Source organism: Eumetopias jubatus, unplaced genomic scaffold (genome assembly GCF_037043125.1).
Source record: "Eumetopias jubatus isolate StellerSeaLion01/CBP00866 unplaced genomic scaffold, mEumJub1_p1.0 scaffold_9, whole genome shotgun sequence".
Taxonomy (NCBI): Eukaryota; Metazoa; Chordata; class Mammalia; order Carnivora; family Otariidae; genus Eumetopias; species Eumetopias jubatus.
The window spans coordinates 101,742,558-101,756,921 of NW_028274815.1; the positions used below are offsets into that span (position 1 = coordinate 101,742,558).

The following is a 14,364-nucleotide window of genomic DNA, read 5'->3' on the forward strand; positions in this document are numbered from 1 at the left end:
TATTGTATTCTTCATTTCTGATTAATTCTTTTTTAACTCCTTTATCTCTGTTGTAAGGGATAGAATGTCTTCTATTCTTTTCTCAAGCCCAGAGAGTATCCTTATGATTGATTGCTTTAAGTTCTCCATCAGGCATGTTCCTTATATCTTTTTCACTTAGCTCTCTGGCTGTGGCTTTATCTTGTTCTTTCATTTGGGGTAAATTCCTCCATCTTGGTATTTTGTCTAAGTTCTTGCCTTCTTTTGTGTGTTAGAAAAGCCTCTTATGTCTCCTGCTCCTGAAAGTAATGGCCTTATGAAGAAGAGGTCATGTAGTGCCCAGGGTCCCAGGGTCTGACATTTCAGGGAGTGTCTCCCATGTGTGCTGTGTGCCCTGTGCTGTTGTGTTTAGGCAGCTGTCCTTTAGGCCAGTCATCCACAGAGGCTCTCCTTTGTTGTGGGCAATGTTTGGTTCCTGGCCTGACTGTGGCGAGTTTTAACTATGTGTGCTCTGGTTTGCTTGTGAAATGACCCTGATACCAACTCCACCAGAACAGAGGCCCTGTAGAACTCTCTGTCTGGGACATGTGCTGTGGGCAGGGGTTTCTGCTGGTCTTCTGGGGGAGGGGCCTGTCCCAGTGGGACTGAAGCAAGCTTGACTGAGAAGGGCAGTACCACCAGAGGACAGGTGTGTGGGACTTGGTGTAAGCAAATTAGGCAGCCATTGCCCATGCTGAGCTGCTTCCCTCAAGATTTTATTTTATTTTTTAAGAGATGGGAAGCAGGTCTTATGTATCTTCTGTTCTCATTTGGGTAAGAGGGTATTTGCATTTTAATTAATGCAACTGATTTTATATATAATAAGCATTTCAAGTGGCACTTAGTATTTTTTTTAAAAAATATTTATTTATTTGAGAGAGCATGTGTGTGGTGGGGGGGCAGGAGGAAAGGATCTTCAAGCAGACTTCCCACTGAGAGTGGAGTCTGATGCGGGGCTCAATCTCACGACCCATGAGATTATGACCTGAGCCAAAACCAAGAGTGGGACACTTAACCAACTGACCCACACAGGTGCCCTGTCACTTAGTACTTTTTTGAAAAGGTTTACCCCTCCAATGTTTATGAAAGTAGCTTTTTAATTTTGTTTAAGAAAAAAAACCAGCCTCTTCAGAAATCTTTTATTTGAACTTACCAGCCTATAAGTTAAATTTCTTTTGTCCTTACTTTTGCATGCAGTTTCTACTTTCAACAGATAGAAATTGTAATGGAATTCTAGGCAGTGTTTCCCATCGCCATCATGCCTACCCTTTCTTAGTGTGTCTGAATGGTCCCAGTTTACGCCAGGGATTTAAAAATATATTCTTATTTTTTTTAAATTACAGAGTATTCATCCCTGAAGGCTATGTAAGTTACTATTATAAGGTGAGAAAGGTGCTATTTTATTAAGTCTACTTTGCAGCTCTTGAGGTGTGGTGGACATTTTAGTGAAAAATAGGTCGATGGAGATCTAGATTGCCCTTGGCTGTTTAGACATCTCCCGTGCTCCCAGGTGTGTGGGGTGCCAGAGGCAAAATGAGAGACTAGGACAGTTGTATGTAAACAAATAAATTATAAAACAGAATTTCTGTAGTTAATCCAACAATGGAAATGAGACAGAACCCTAGGACATTCCTAGGCAGAGAATCTGAATTCCTATATTATGTAAACCATTCCTATGAAAAAGGGGTTTTATTTTTCTGTTTCCTTTTGATATTAGACAGTTATTTGTTTCTTTATTTTCTGCTGAGTCTTATTACTAAAATTTTAGATTGCTCATAGAAGTCATTTCATCCATCACTGAATTATTCTCCAAAACAGCTACTTTTTAAGTGGCATATAAGGGTGTTTTAATGCTAATAAGACAAGAAGGGTGTTTAGCACTGCTTTTCCTCAACCGTTCTTGGTTTCCTTTTATTTCTAGGATGTGGGGAGCATCTTGTACGTACCATACTGGCTAGAGAATGTTCACACGCTTTACAAGCTGAAGATGCTCACCAAGCACTGTTGGAGACTATGCAAAACAAGTTTATCAGTAAGTATAACATTAAAAAATTATGTTCTTCTAAATATAGATTGATTCACTGAGCTGTAAACCAGTCAGATACCATATTTGTGCCAAAAGGCCTAGCTCCAGGGCCTAGCATAGACTTATACCTCCAATTAATATCGGTCATGAAAAGAATTACATGAGATACGTACTAATGCATGAAATTTGCCATAAAACTAATACCCAAGCTGTGAGACATTATCTAGGATTAAAGTGATATATATATAGTAGCATAAAATTCTACTAAAACAAAATTCAAGAGATAACATCCTTTAAAAGTTTTTTTATAATATACTTTGACTCTTCTTTTAGTCAGTGATATATTAATGAGTCCAGTGCTGCCATGTACAGTTGTCTAGGGTTGAGTTGAAATCCTGCCTGGGCTCCATTTGCCAAGCTGTGAGGCTGCATCAGTTTGGAGGAAGGGGTGTCTTCAAATCTGTAGAAAGATTTTATATTGCCTCGCACAGGTCCTATCCATAACTGTTACACAGGGTTAAAACTATTTGATTTAGTCTGCTTTTCCCATCATGTAACATTGAGCTTGCCACTATGTGAAGAGTAGTGAAGCTGTAGAAGACATATATAGTTAAAAATAAGTTATGGTAATAGCCATGAATAAATTAGAAAAGCGTATTACAGGGTTAATCTGGGAGGTGGTATCTCTAGTTGGACAATTAAGACAGGGTATAATAGAATGCCAATTATGTGATGAGGACAATGCAGACAAAAGTGTAGGAAGAAATTGTTCCCCAAAGAACTAATGGGTGGGGGCTCTTAGAACTGGCCCCAGGCTCTGGGATAAGTGGGAAAAGAGGGAGCAGAGAGGAGTATAAACAGACATGACAGTCGGATGCGGTGTCAGGAGAGTTAGATTCCTATATGACTCTTACCTGGCAGGAAGTATTCCTTATGTGCAGTGGCGCTGGTGAGGCCAGGTCACAGAAGGCCTTAAAATCTCAACATAAGAAGATAGCAGGAGGGGAAGAATGAAGGGGGGGATTCGGAAGGGGAGACGAACCATGAGAGATGATGGACTCTGAGAAACAAACTGAGGGTTCTGGAGGGGAGTGGGGGAGGGGGTGGGTTAGCCTGGTGATGGGTATTAAAGAGGGCATGTTCTGCGTGGAGCACTGGCTGTTATGCACAAACAATGAATCATGAAACACTACATCAAAAACTAATGATGTAATGTATGGTGATTAACATAATAATAATAATGAAAAAAGAAAAATAAATAAAATCTTAAAAAAAAATCTCAACATAAGAGTTCATATTTGATCTGATAGGAAGGAGAGAACCTTATGTGTTTCTAAGTTGACAAAATGGTATTTTGGGGGAGGGTTTATAAAATAGATCTAACGTTGTCCAAGACCATCTCTATAGGAAAGAGACATGAGGGGCTGGGAATGGTCCAAGGGATGGAGAGGAAATGGAGAAAGTAGAAATATTGGTAGACTCAGATTTTGAGACTAGGTGGATGTAGCCCTCTGGGTCCAATCAGGAGATAGAAACTATACATTGGGGACGCCTGGGTGGCTCAGTTGGTTAAGCGTCTGCCTTCGGCTCAGGTCATGATCCCCGTGTCCTGGGATAGAGTTCTGCATTGGGCTCCTTTCTCAGCAGGGAGCCTGCTTCTCCCTCTACCTGCTGCTCCCCCTGCTTGTGTGCTCTCTCTCTCTGACAAATAAATAAAATCTTAAAAACACAAACAAACTATACATTAGGTTAATCAGGGGAAGTATAATATAAAGAATTGTTAACTATGTTGAAAGAGTAACTCTAAGATATAAAGAAACTCTAGGTGGTACTCTAGAGCTGAGTGTCCAAGTGAGGACATACTTGGAAGGGGCGCAGACCTTGATGAAGAAGGAATGGTTTGGCCACCAGGGAGCAGAGAAGTTCATGGGTTTGGCCTTGCTGGGACTGGTCTGGAGTTGCTGTGCAGACAGTAGGCTACTCTTGAGTGCAGACAGGGAGCAGATGATCAGTACCTAGTGGCCGGGTGTGTAGTGGGAGTCTGGCACCAGTGGAGGCAGAAGACACAGAGGACATCAGAGCCCACAGGCCACAGAGGGCTTCTAGAGGGACTGACTACTTGGTCTTTGACTCTCTGGGCCACAGGGGCTACATGCAGACTGTGTGGGGCCTTGCCAAGGGAGTCCTGTGCAGCTGCAGGAGTTATATTGCCAGCCCCAGGCTTAGGCTTCAAAGTCACAGGGGGAGTGTGTTCTGGGCCTGTGGCTGGGGCAGACTTCACCAGATGTCCACACCCATACTGTCTCCTGCCCAGCCCATGCTGGAAATTGCAGGAAGGGTGCCTTTTGTAACTGTTTATCTTCTTTAACTCAGTTTAATGCCTGACTTCTTGCCTTCATTCTGCTAGCTCCTTCCATGTAAGCCTAGTCTCTTTATACATGGCACTTTATATTTGTTTGCCACTTTCCCTCTCAGTGGGATTCAAGGGAACTTCTTTGTCATTGTGGGAGGGACCATCTGGTACATGATCTTTCTCCTCCTACTGTTGGTTTCTGCTGAGATGGGACTTGCCCTCTACGTCCCTATGGGTTACTGGCTTCTGTTGCTGCTGAATTTGCTATGGTGTCCATGGTCTTGTTGTAGCCTGTGGTTTCCTTAGTACACACAGCATCCACTGACAGTAGATGCTAGTGTTAGTAGAATCAGATGGTCTGAAACTTCTGGAATAATCAGTGAGAATGTCAAGCCCTCATTGCCCAAGTATATCAGGCTAGTTTTTCTGCTTTACTCCTAGAGCATCTTATTGGCCTGAGTGTGGCATGGGAATGGGGAACTTCCCTACCTGGCTTTCTGTGTCTTTAGGCCTCATCTATTCTTGGATCCTCCAGATCTAGCTAGGGCTTTTTTATTTGTCTCCTCTTTTTCCTCTACCCTCACCAGCTTGGAAAGAGGGGCAGAAACCTATGCCAGTGATCAATTCTTTTCTTCTGGTTTTCCCACCAATGCCCACATGTCCAGTCACATCCTAGCCCCAGTCCTACTTTTGGGGTACTCATAGGGAGCTCTAAACTATTTATTCTGCCCAAATTTAGGATTTACCTATCAAAACATATTTCATTACTTAGAATTTATGAAAATCCACTTAGAAGCTCAAAGGATAAAACGTATCAACTAGATAAGCATACAACTGATGGGATCAATGGAAGGTTCTGGGGATGGGGATAAAACTGTATTTCATTATTGTTCAGGCCTTTAATAAGTATCATGCCCTATCAGGAAAGATTTTTAGGGCAACGAGAGAAAGAAAAACAGATATGGGCAGGAAAGAGTTGGATATATCTGAAGGAAGAACAGAGTGCATAACTGTAGGAAAATAATTCAATATGAAGAGATTTTGTACAGGTGCTTTCTTACAGTTATTTAAACTGAGGTTATGAAGACATAAGTAATGGTATTAACTATATACATGCTAGCAAGAATTGCGTGATAGCAAAATGTAAGCTGATAAATGAATTAGGAACAGGCCTTTGAGGTCTGCCTCTCATGATTTTTCAGAAAAAGGTTGATTACATTCATGTTACTCTATCCTCAAATACATCAGAATCAGACTTAGGAATTATTGGTCTTTTAACAGTTACCAACTATTGAATGCTGTTTTTAAAGGAAACCAAATTCTTGGCCTTAATAGCATATATAATTTATATAATTTATTATTAGTTGTCCTGCTATATTAGATGTATTCTCAGAACATTAGTGGGAAGGAATAGTAAGAGGTGAAAACCAGATGCTCAGGAGAAGTTAACTTCTTGGGAACCTGTGGTAGGTGTGGAATTATGGCACATGGCAACTTTCTGAAGCACTTTACTGAATCTAAAACCACAGATTCACCAGCTAGTTCTACCTTTCCAGATTTGGGTCCATGCTAAGGAGTTCCTCAACTCCATTCTTTTCTCTTCTGGTTGTCTGTTCTTTCCTTCTCTATAGCTCTTTGAAGCTAGCTACTCAGAGAGTTGGACTGCAGTATTTCATTTTGCCACTGGGACCCAGGACCTAATAGTGCATTTGAACCCTATTTTTTTTTTTTTTCATTTGAACCCTATCTTAACAATTCCAGATTCTTGGAAAAAAGTAAGAAACTTCAGAGCTCACCTGATTGACCCTGTGTATTTAATAGTTGAAGAAAACTTAGTTTTCAAGTTTAATGACTTGCCCAATGTCACCCAGTTAGTGTGTATTCTTTCTGTAGGATCATACTGCCCTTTTTTTTTTTAAGTAAAATGAATGGGAAATCCTGGGGGTTAGCAAAGTTGGGTTCCACTCTGGACTCTGTCTGACTCACTGGATATAGCAAGTTACTTAAGTTGTTTTGTTAAAAAAAAAAAAAAAGAATGTTAGACAGTTTCTAAATTCCTTCACCATGCTGAGTTCTATGAATTCTCTACTGTATCCAACCTGAAACTGTGAAATTCTTTTTAATCAGGTGATTTGGAAATAGGATTGGAAAATGAAAATTTTCCAGAACCACTTGGGAATTTTCAGGAACCACAGATGATATTTATAAAGTAGTTAGAAGAAATAAATTGAATTTACCAGAGGCCTGGACAAGGAGCAAGAAGGTTGTGTTCTTTCCTCTTTTAACAGTGATGAAATTAGTTGTTTGTTTTAGGACAACTCTTTGTTCTCAGTTTCCTCATGAATAAAGTGAGGGCCCAGAAAGTCCCCTCTAGCTCCAAAATTCTGTTGGATCCTTGGTTTGTTCACAGGCCAATCTAAACTATTTGTGTGAAAGTATAGTTGGAAATCAAATTGCTCCTTAATTGACACTATAAATTAAAATTGGTAATGGTGGATCTCAAGTTCCTGTTTGAAGTAATTTGGCTGAAATCGTTCTGGCAGTGACTGAAACAAGCTAGCAACCGCTTTCTTGGTTTTATGGAAAGACACCACTGTATTCTTACTTTCTTGCTTCCTTTGTTTTTTCTTTTAAAAAAGCATTTGCGTAGATAATATATCTAGAGATTCTCATTGCAATGTACACATAGAAAGATTTTATATAATAATCAAGACAGATACCCCCTTTCCATTTACTCTTAAGTCCAATTGCCCTTGCCAGAAAGAACCACTGCTGACAATTTGGAATGTGGCTTCATAGTCTATTCTGTTTGTCCATGTACCTCCTACCCCCACTCTCTCTCCCTCTCTCATCATTTTAAACAATTATATAGAAGAGATTTCTAATACATTGTTTTGCAGAATGCTTTTCACTTAACATATCTTGGTGCTTTTTTAAAAAAGATTTTATTTATTCATGAGAGAGAGAGAGAGACAGAGCACAAGCAGGGGGAGGGGCAAGAAGAAGAGGGAGAAGTAGGCACCCCACTGAGCAGGGAGCCCAAGACAGGGGCTTAATCCCAGGACCCTGGGATCATGACCTGGCAGACACTTAATTGACTGAGCCACCGAGGCGCCCCATATCTTGATGCTTTTAATATATCAGTATGTATACATTTATAGCTGAATATTCTATGGTTCCATAATTTATCCATTACCCTACTGAGAAAGATTCATGTTGTCTGTAATTTTTGTTTATATCATTTTCCCATGTGGGAATGCCTGTTTCTCTATACTGTTGAGCATTTTACACGATGCTATTTTTTCTCCTTTTGTAGCATATCAATTTTTTTTAAAGCTTTTTTTTGGTGGTTGCCCTACAGTTTGCAGTATACATTTACAACTAATCTAGGTCTACTTTCAAATAATACTATACTGCTTCATGGGTAGCGCAAGTACCTCAAATAAAAAATTCCCAATTTCTCCCTCTCATCCCTATATCATTGTTGTCATTCATTTCAGGTGTATATAATCATATATAAATACACATGTATACATTTAGATACATTGTTGCTTTTATTATTTTGAACAAATTATTGTCTGTTGAATCACTTATAAAATAAGAAAAATAAAAGTTAGGGGTGCCTGGGTGGCTCAGTCGGTTAAGTGGCTGCCTTTGGCTCAGGTCAGGATTTCAGGGTCCTGCGATCCAGTCCCACATCTGGTTCCCTGCTCATCTCGGAGTCTGCTTCTCCCTCTGGCCCTCCCCCTGCTCAGGCACACTTTCTTTTTCTCGCTCAAATAAATAAAATCTTAAGAAAAAGAAAAGTTTATTTAACCTTCCCTTATTACTTCTCTAATGTTCTTCCTTTATGTAGAACCACATTTCTGGCTTATCAATTTCCTTCTCTTTTAATATTTCTTGCAAGGCAGGTCTACTGGCAACAAATACCATTAACGTTTGAGAAAGTCTTTATTCCTCCTTTCAAAAGATCCGAGTTTGGTGGAGTTTGTGTGTGTGTGTGTGTGTGTGTGTGTGTGTGTGTGTGTGTGTGTGTTGTTGTTGTTTTTTCTTTTGACAGTTGAAATATTTCACGTCAGTCTCCTTTGTTCCATGATATCTGAGGAGTCAGATGTAATTCTTGTCTTTGCTCCTCTGTGGGTAAGGTGTTTTTTCCCTTCTGGCTTCTTTCAAGGTTTTTATCTTTGTCTTTGATTTTCTATACTTTGAATATGATTTACCTGGATATAGTTTTTTGGGGCATTTATCTTGCTTATTCTCTGAGCTTCCTGGATCTGTGATTTGGTGTCTGATGTTAATTTGGAGAAACTTTCAGTCACTGTTTCAAAGAAAATTTCTTCTGTTCCTTTCTCTCCTCTTCTTTTGGTATTCGTGTTTTGTTTAGGTTACATCTTTTGTAGTTGTTCCACAGTTCTTAAATATTCTGTTCTTCTTTTCTTTTCAGTCTTTCTTCTTTTTGCTTCTTTCGTTTTAGATGTTTGCATATCCTTAGTGTTTTTGATGTGTAGCATTTCTTTTGTATTCTTTCTTAAACTTTCCATCTCTGTGCTTACATTATCCATTGTTCTTGCATCTTGTCTACTTTTTCATTAGAACCTTAGTGTATGAATCATAGTTCTTTTAAATTCCTTCTCTGACAATTCCAGCATTCTTGTCATATCTGAATCTGGTTGGGTGCTTGTTCTGGCTCTTCAAACTGGGTTTTTGGCATTATAGTATGCCTTGTAATTTTTTCTTGATAACTGGACATGATGTATTGGGTAAAAGGAACTGTGGGAAGTAGGCCTTTAGTAATGTGATGAGATATGGGGCGAGGGGAACATTCTATATTCCTATAATTATGTTCTAGTCCTTTAGTGAGCCTTTGCCTCTGGTCTGTGAACTTTGCCAAGTACCTCTTTGTTTTTCACCCCACCTTCTCCTGTGTAGAAGGTCAGAGCTGGCTGGAGTTGAGTATTTTGAGTTGAATTTAGGCTCTGATAAAACCCCACAGACTAGGCTCTGGTAAAATAGTTTCTCTTGAGAGCAGGCGTTGAACAGAATGCTCTCTTATATTAAAAATGGTTCCTTTTCTCCTCCTCCTCCTAGAAGCATGAAGGAATTTTTCTCCAATTTTCACTACTGTGAAAACCTGGTAGAGCTCTAGGAGGTAAAACTCACAATACTGTCATCCCATTCCTCAATGGGATGTTGAGGAATGGGATGCTCTCCTTCCCACACACACCCACCCAAGAGTTTTTAACTCAGGGACTTGTCTACACTGAGAATCCAGCAGTTCTTCAATTACAGTTCTGGTTTTCCTACCCTGGCACTAGTTCTGTGGAGGTTTTGTTCTGTTCATGGTTTTGTGCTCTGATAAGTTGTGATTCTCTGTATCTGTCTCCAATTTTGGGGGCAGTTGTTTACCTTGTGATCTCACTTCTCTGATGGATCTAAGAAGAGTTGTTGATTTCTTTCAGTTTATTCAGCTTTTCACTTGTCAGGATAGAGTGACAACTTCCAAGTTCCTTACATGCTGGACTGGAAACTAGAAGTCTCCTTCACACTCTTTTCTAATGGTTATTATCAACTTTTAAAAGATACCCAAAATCATGGATTAAAAAAATGATTTCCAGTTTTAACTCATCTTTTTTTGATGAGTGAGGTTGAGCAACTTTTCACATATAACTTGGCCTTTTGTATTAATCTGTGAATTATCTGCTCATAGCTCTTGACCATTTTTCTTTGTGTTGTTTGGGAGATTTTCTTTTAATTGGCATTTAACTTTTATTAATAATAAAATTATCTACAATGAAAGATTGAAAAATGGTGTAGCAGTAACCATCTCTACATTTTAAAATAACCCTGTCTTTTTTGAGTGGTGACATGTTTGATATCTGTGGCCTTCTGCAGCAATAAGGGATCTTTTTAAAACTAATTTTACACTTATGATTAAATAATTTGTTTTTATGTATTTTTTCTAGTCAGTGACTTGTTATTTCCTATTTTTTTGTAATTTGAAACAAACTCTGAAATTATCTTAAATGCAGGGCTCTTTAAAAATCTATTTTTGATAAATGAGACTTTAATGTGATAGAATGAATAGAGTAAAATTGAAGGACATTTTGACGATCGAACTGTTTTTGTGTCCACTTTCATTACCAAGATCCAGAGTTTTGGTTTGACTTAATATAGGAAGCATGAAAGAGAATAACCAATTCATGCATTTTTTAAAAAAACACTGTTTGTGTAACATACAAAACCCATAAAATGGGTACTGTAAAAATAGTGCCTTAATAATAGTTCATGCTAACCAGCTGATTATAGACTGAATGCTTAGTTAAGTAGGGAAAAGAAATAGATTTCCTTTTTAGTTGTGCTTTTTAAGTGATTACACACACATTTAAAAGCTCTTACAATGATTCAGATGTGACTTTTCCTATTCATGGTTATTTTTGAATGAACTTGGTTTCATGAATTATTCTTTTTTTCCGTGCAAACTGTGGCTTCACGTGTGGTATGTGAACTTCAGGGTGGTATTATAGCTTCTTTCCCAGTTCTCAACAAGTAATGTCACAGTACATTTTTTAGTTGGTTCTACTCACTACTAAATATAATAGCTGATAAAATGTTATCTGTAAATACCCAATTTCTTCTTCTCTTTGACTTTCTAAGCTATTAGCTTAGTGTTCTTTCATTTAATTTCTTTGAGGAATATTCTTGCACTTTATTGACATCATAGGTTTATTGTGAAATGCAGAATGCCATCAACAATTGAGGTTGAAGGGAGTCCCCTCTTGTGATTTTTCTGCCAAATTGAGAGGTTTTCAATGTTCAAATGTTCAATGTTCAATGTTCAAAAACATTCAATAAATGTTTTCTTTTAATGACCAAATCTTAACTAAAACCCTGATAATTCCTGAGCATTAGCTTCCACAGGAAGAACGAAAGTAAATTGTCAGTACACATTTTAACCTTTTTGTGAGATCATTATGTTTCATGAATTTCTTTATAATTTAGAAAACTTAAAAAATATACTGTTCTCTTCACCAGTGTGGTTTTGCATTTTTTTCAAGACATTTGTCTATTTTCTTTACATACATTTTTCTTTTTCAGATACTAAAATCTTTTTCCTTTGTAGCTACCTGGAGTTTGAGGGGCTCCTAAGAGAATTTACTCTTTTTATCTATTAAAAAATCAAACATGTTTCTTCTTCATTATCATAGAAAATGTGATACTTAAGTCTGTTGTACTCACATGTACAAGTTGCAAAATTAGGAAAACAATAAATTAGGCAGCTGCCAAAGCATTATTCATCACAGTTCTTGGACCTTATGCATTTATACTTTCAGAATTTTTTAACATCTTTTTATTTAACAAATATTCATTGAAATCCATTTATGTACTTTGTTGGCTACTATGAGAGATTCACGGATAAAACAAAACAGCTTTGCTATCAAGGAACTTGCATTGTATGGGAAGAAAAAGGGCAGATGCATCATAAATAAAATATAAGATGCAATAAGTACCACACTAAAGTTCAGGAAATATAGGCACTCCTGTTCCTGGCAATTTTGTGAAGTGGAGATCCTCGAACCTTCTGATTGCAAATAATCCAACAGTGCTAGACAAAATACTAACTGCAAAAATCACACTTTCAAGTTAATAGAAGAGAATTTTCATTTAAGGTAGTCCTAGATAAATGAAGCTTCCAGGGCTTAACAGAAGAAAATGAAAATCTTTCGTGAAGGAATGCTCTTTCAAGTCAGATCTCAAAATAGTCCTCAAATATGAATCCAAAGTACAACCTTAAATTGAAATAAAACTTTACCTAAAGGGGAGTTACCATGAGAGAGAGAGAGAATGTATGTCAATAGAAACTTTAACCAGCTTGCAAAAGACTTTGCATATAAAGCATCACTAGATAGAAAATATGAAATAAGTATGTTGTAGACATTCATTTTTTTTATTTTAATTCTTGTTAGTTAACATACGGTGTTATATTAGTTTCAGGTGTGTAATATAGTGATTCAACACTTCCATACAACACATGGTGCTCATCACAAGTGCACTCCTTAATCCCTCCTACCCCCGTCCCCTCTGGTAACCATCAGTTTATTCTCTATAAGTAAGACTGTTTCTTGATTTGTCTCTCTCTTCCCCCGCTTTGTTCATTTGTTTTGTTCATTAAATTCCACACATGAGTGAAATCATACGGTATTTGTCTTTCTTTGACTGACTTATTTTGCTTAGCATTATACTCTCTAGCTCCATCCATGTCCATTTCTGACATCCATGTCAGAAATTTTTCATTCTTTTTTATGGCTGAATAATATTCCATTGTATATATATGCCACATCTTCTTTATCCATTCATTAGTCAGTGGATACTTGGGCTGCTTCCATAATTTGGCTGTTGTAAATAATGCTACAAGAAACATAGGGGTGCATGTATCCCCTTGAATTGGTGTTTTGTATTCTTTGGGAAAATACCCAGTAGTGCAATTGCTGGATCGTGCGGTGGTTCTATTTTTAACTTCTTGAGAAATCTCCATAGTGTTTTCCACAGTGGCTTTGCCAGTTTGCATTCCCACCAATAGTGCATGAGTGTTCTTTCTCCACATCCTTGCCAACACCTGTTGTTTCTTGTGTTGTTGATTTTAGCCATCCTGACAGGTGAGAGGTGATATCTCATTGTAGTTTTTATTTGCATTTCCCTGATGCTAAGTGATGATGAACATCTCTTCATGTTCTGTTGGGATCAGAATGTCTTCTTTGGAGAAATGTCTGTTCATGTCTTCTGCCCATTTTTAAATTGGATTATGTTTTTCAGGTATTGAGTTTTATATGTTCTTTATGTATTTTGAATACTAACCCTTTATCAGATATGCCATTTGCAAATATCTCCTCCTATTCTGCAGTTTGCCTTTAAGGTTTGCTGATTGTTTCCTTTGCTATGCAGAAGCTTTTAATTTTGATGTAATCCTAATAGTTTATTTTTGTTTTTGTTTCCCTTGCCTCAGAAGACTTATCTAGAAAAAAGTTGCTACAGCTACCTGAGTTTTCCTTTAGGATTTTTATGGTTTCGGGTCTCACATTTAAGTCTTTAATCCATTTTGAGTTTACTTTTGTGTATGATGTAAGAAGGTTTCCCAGTTTTTTTCTTTTGCATATTGCTTTCTAGTTTCCCAACACCATTTATTGAAGAGACTTTTTCCCACGGGATATTCTTTGCTGCTTTGTTGAAGATTAATTGGCCATATAGTTGTGGGTTCATTTCTGGATTTTCTCTTCTGTTCTGTTGATCTGTGTGTCTATTTTTATGCCAGTCCCATACTGTCTTGTCACTACAGCTTTGTGATGTAACTTGATGTATGGAATTGTGATGCCTTTGCTTTTCTTTTTCAAGATTGCTTTGGCTATTCAGGGTCTTTTGTAGTTCCATACACATTTAAGAATTGTTTATACTAGTTCTGTGAACAATGCTCTTGGTATTTTTATAGAGATTGAATTAAATCTCCAGATTGTTATGGGTAGTATAGACATTTTAGTGATATTTGTTCTTTCAATTCATGAGCATGGAATGTCCTTTCATTCCTTTGTGTTGTCTTCAGTTTCTTTCATCAGTGTTTTATAATTTTCAGAGTACAGATGTTTCACCTCCTTCCTTAGGTTTATTCCTAGGTATCTTATTATTTTTGGTGCAATTGTAAATGGGATTGTTTTCTTAATTTCTGTTTCTGTTGCTTCATTACTGGTGTATAGAAATGCAACAGATTTCTGCACGCTGATTTTATATCCTGTGACGTTACTGAATTCGTTTACTAGTTCTAGTAATTTTTTGGTATAGTCTTCTGGTTTTTCTATATATAGTGTCATGTAATCTGCAAATAATGAAAGTTTTACTTTTTCCTTACCAATTTAGATACCTTTTATTCCTTCCTCTTGTCTGATTGCTGTGGCTAGTACTTCCAGTACTATGTTGAATA

General features: G+C 37.6%; 1 protein-coding gene across 4 annotated transcripts in view; it reads left to right on the forward strand.

Moving 5' to 3' along the window:
- The window catches only part of TASP1 (taspase 1), a 293,567-nt gene that overhangs the window by 171,568 nt on the left and 107,635 nt on the right, over positions 1 to 14,364 (forward strand). For all 4 annotated transcript variants that reach the window (XR_003610774.1, XM_028112987.1, XM_028112988.2 and 1 more), the window contains one exon: positions 1,940 to 2,050. Coding sequence is in view for 3 of the 4 variants with exons in the window: in XM_028112987.1 (XP_027968788.1) it covers positions 1,940 to 2,050 (111 nt within the window). In the remaining variant the exon portion in view is untranslated. The remainder of the gene's footprint in view (positions 1 to 1,939; positions 2,051 to 14,364) is intronic.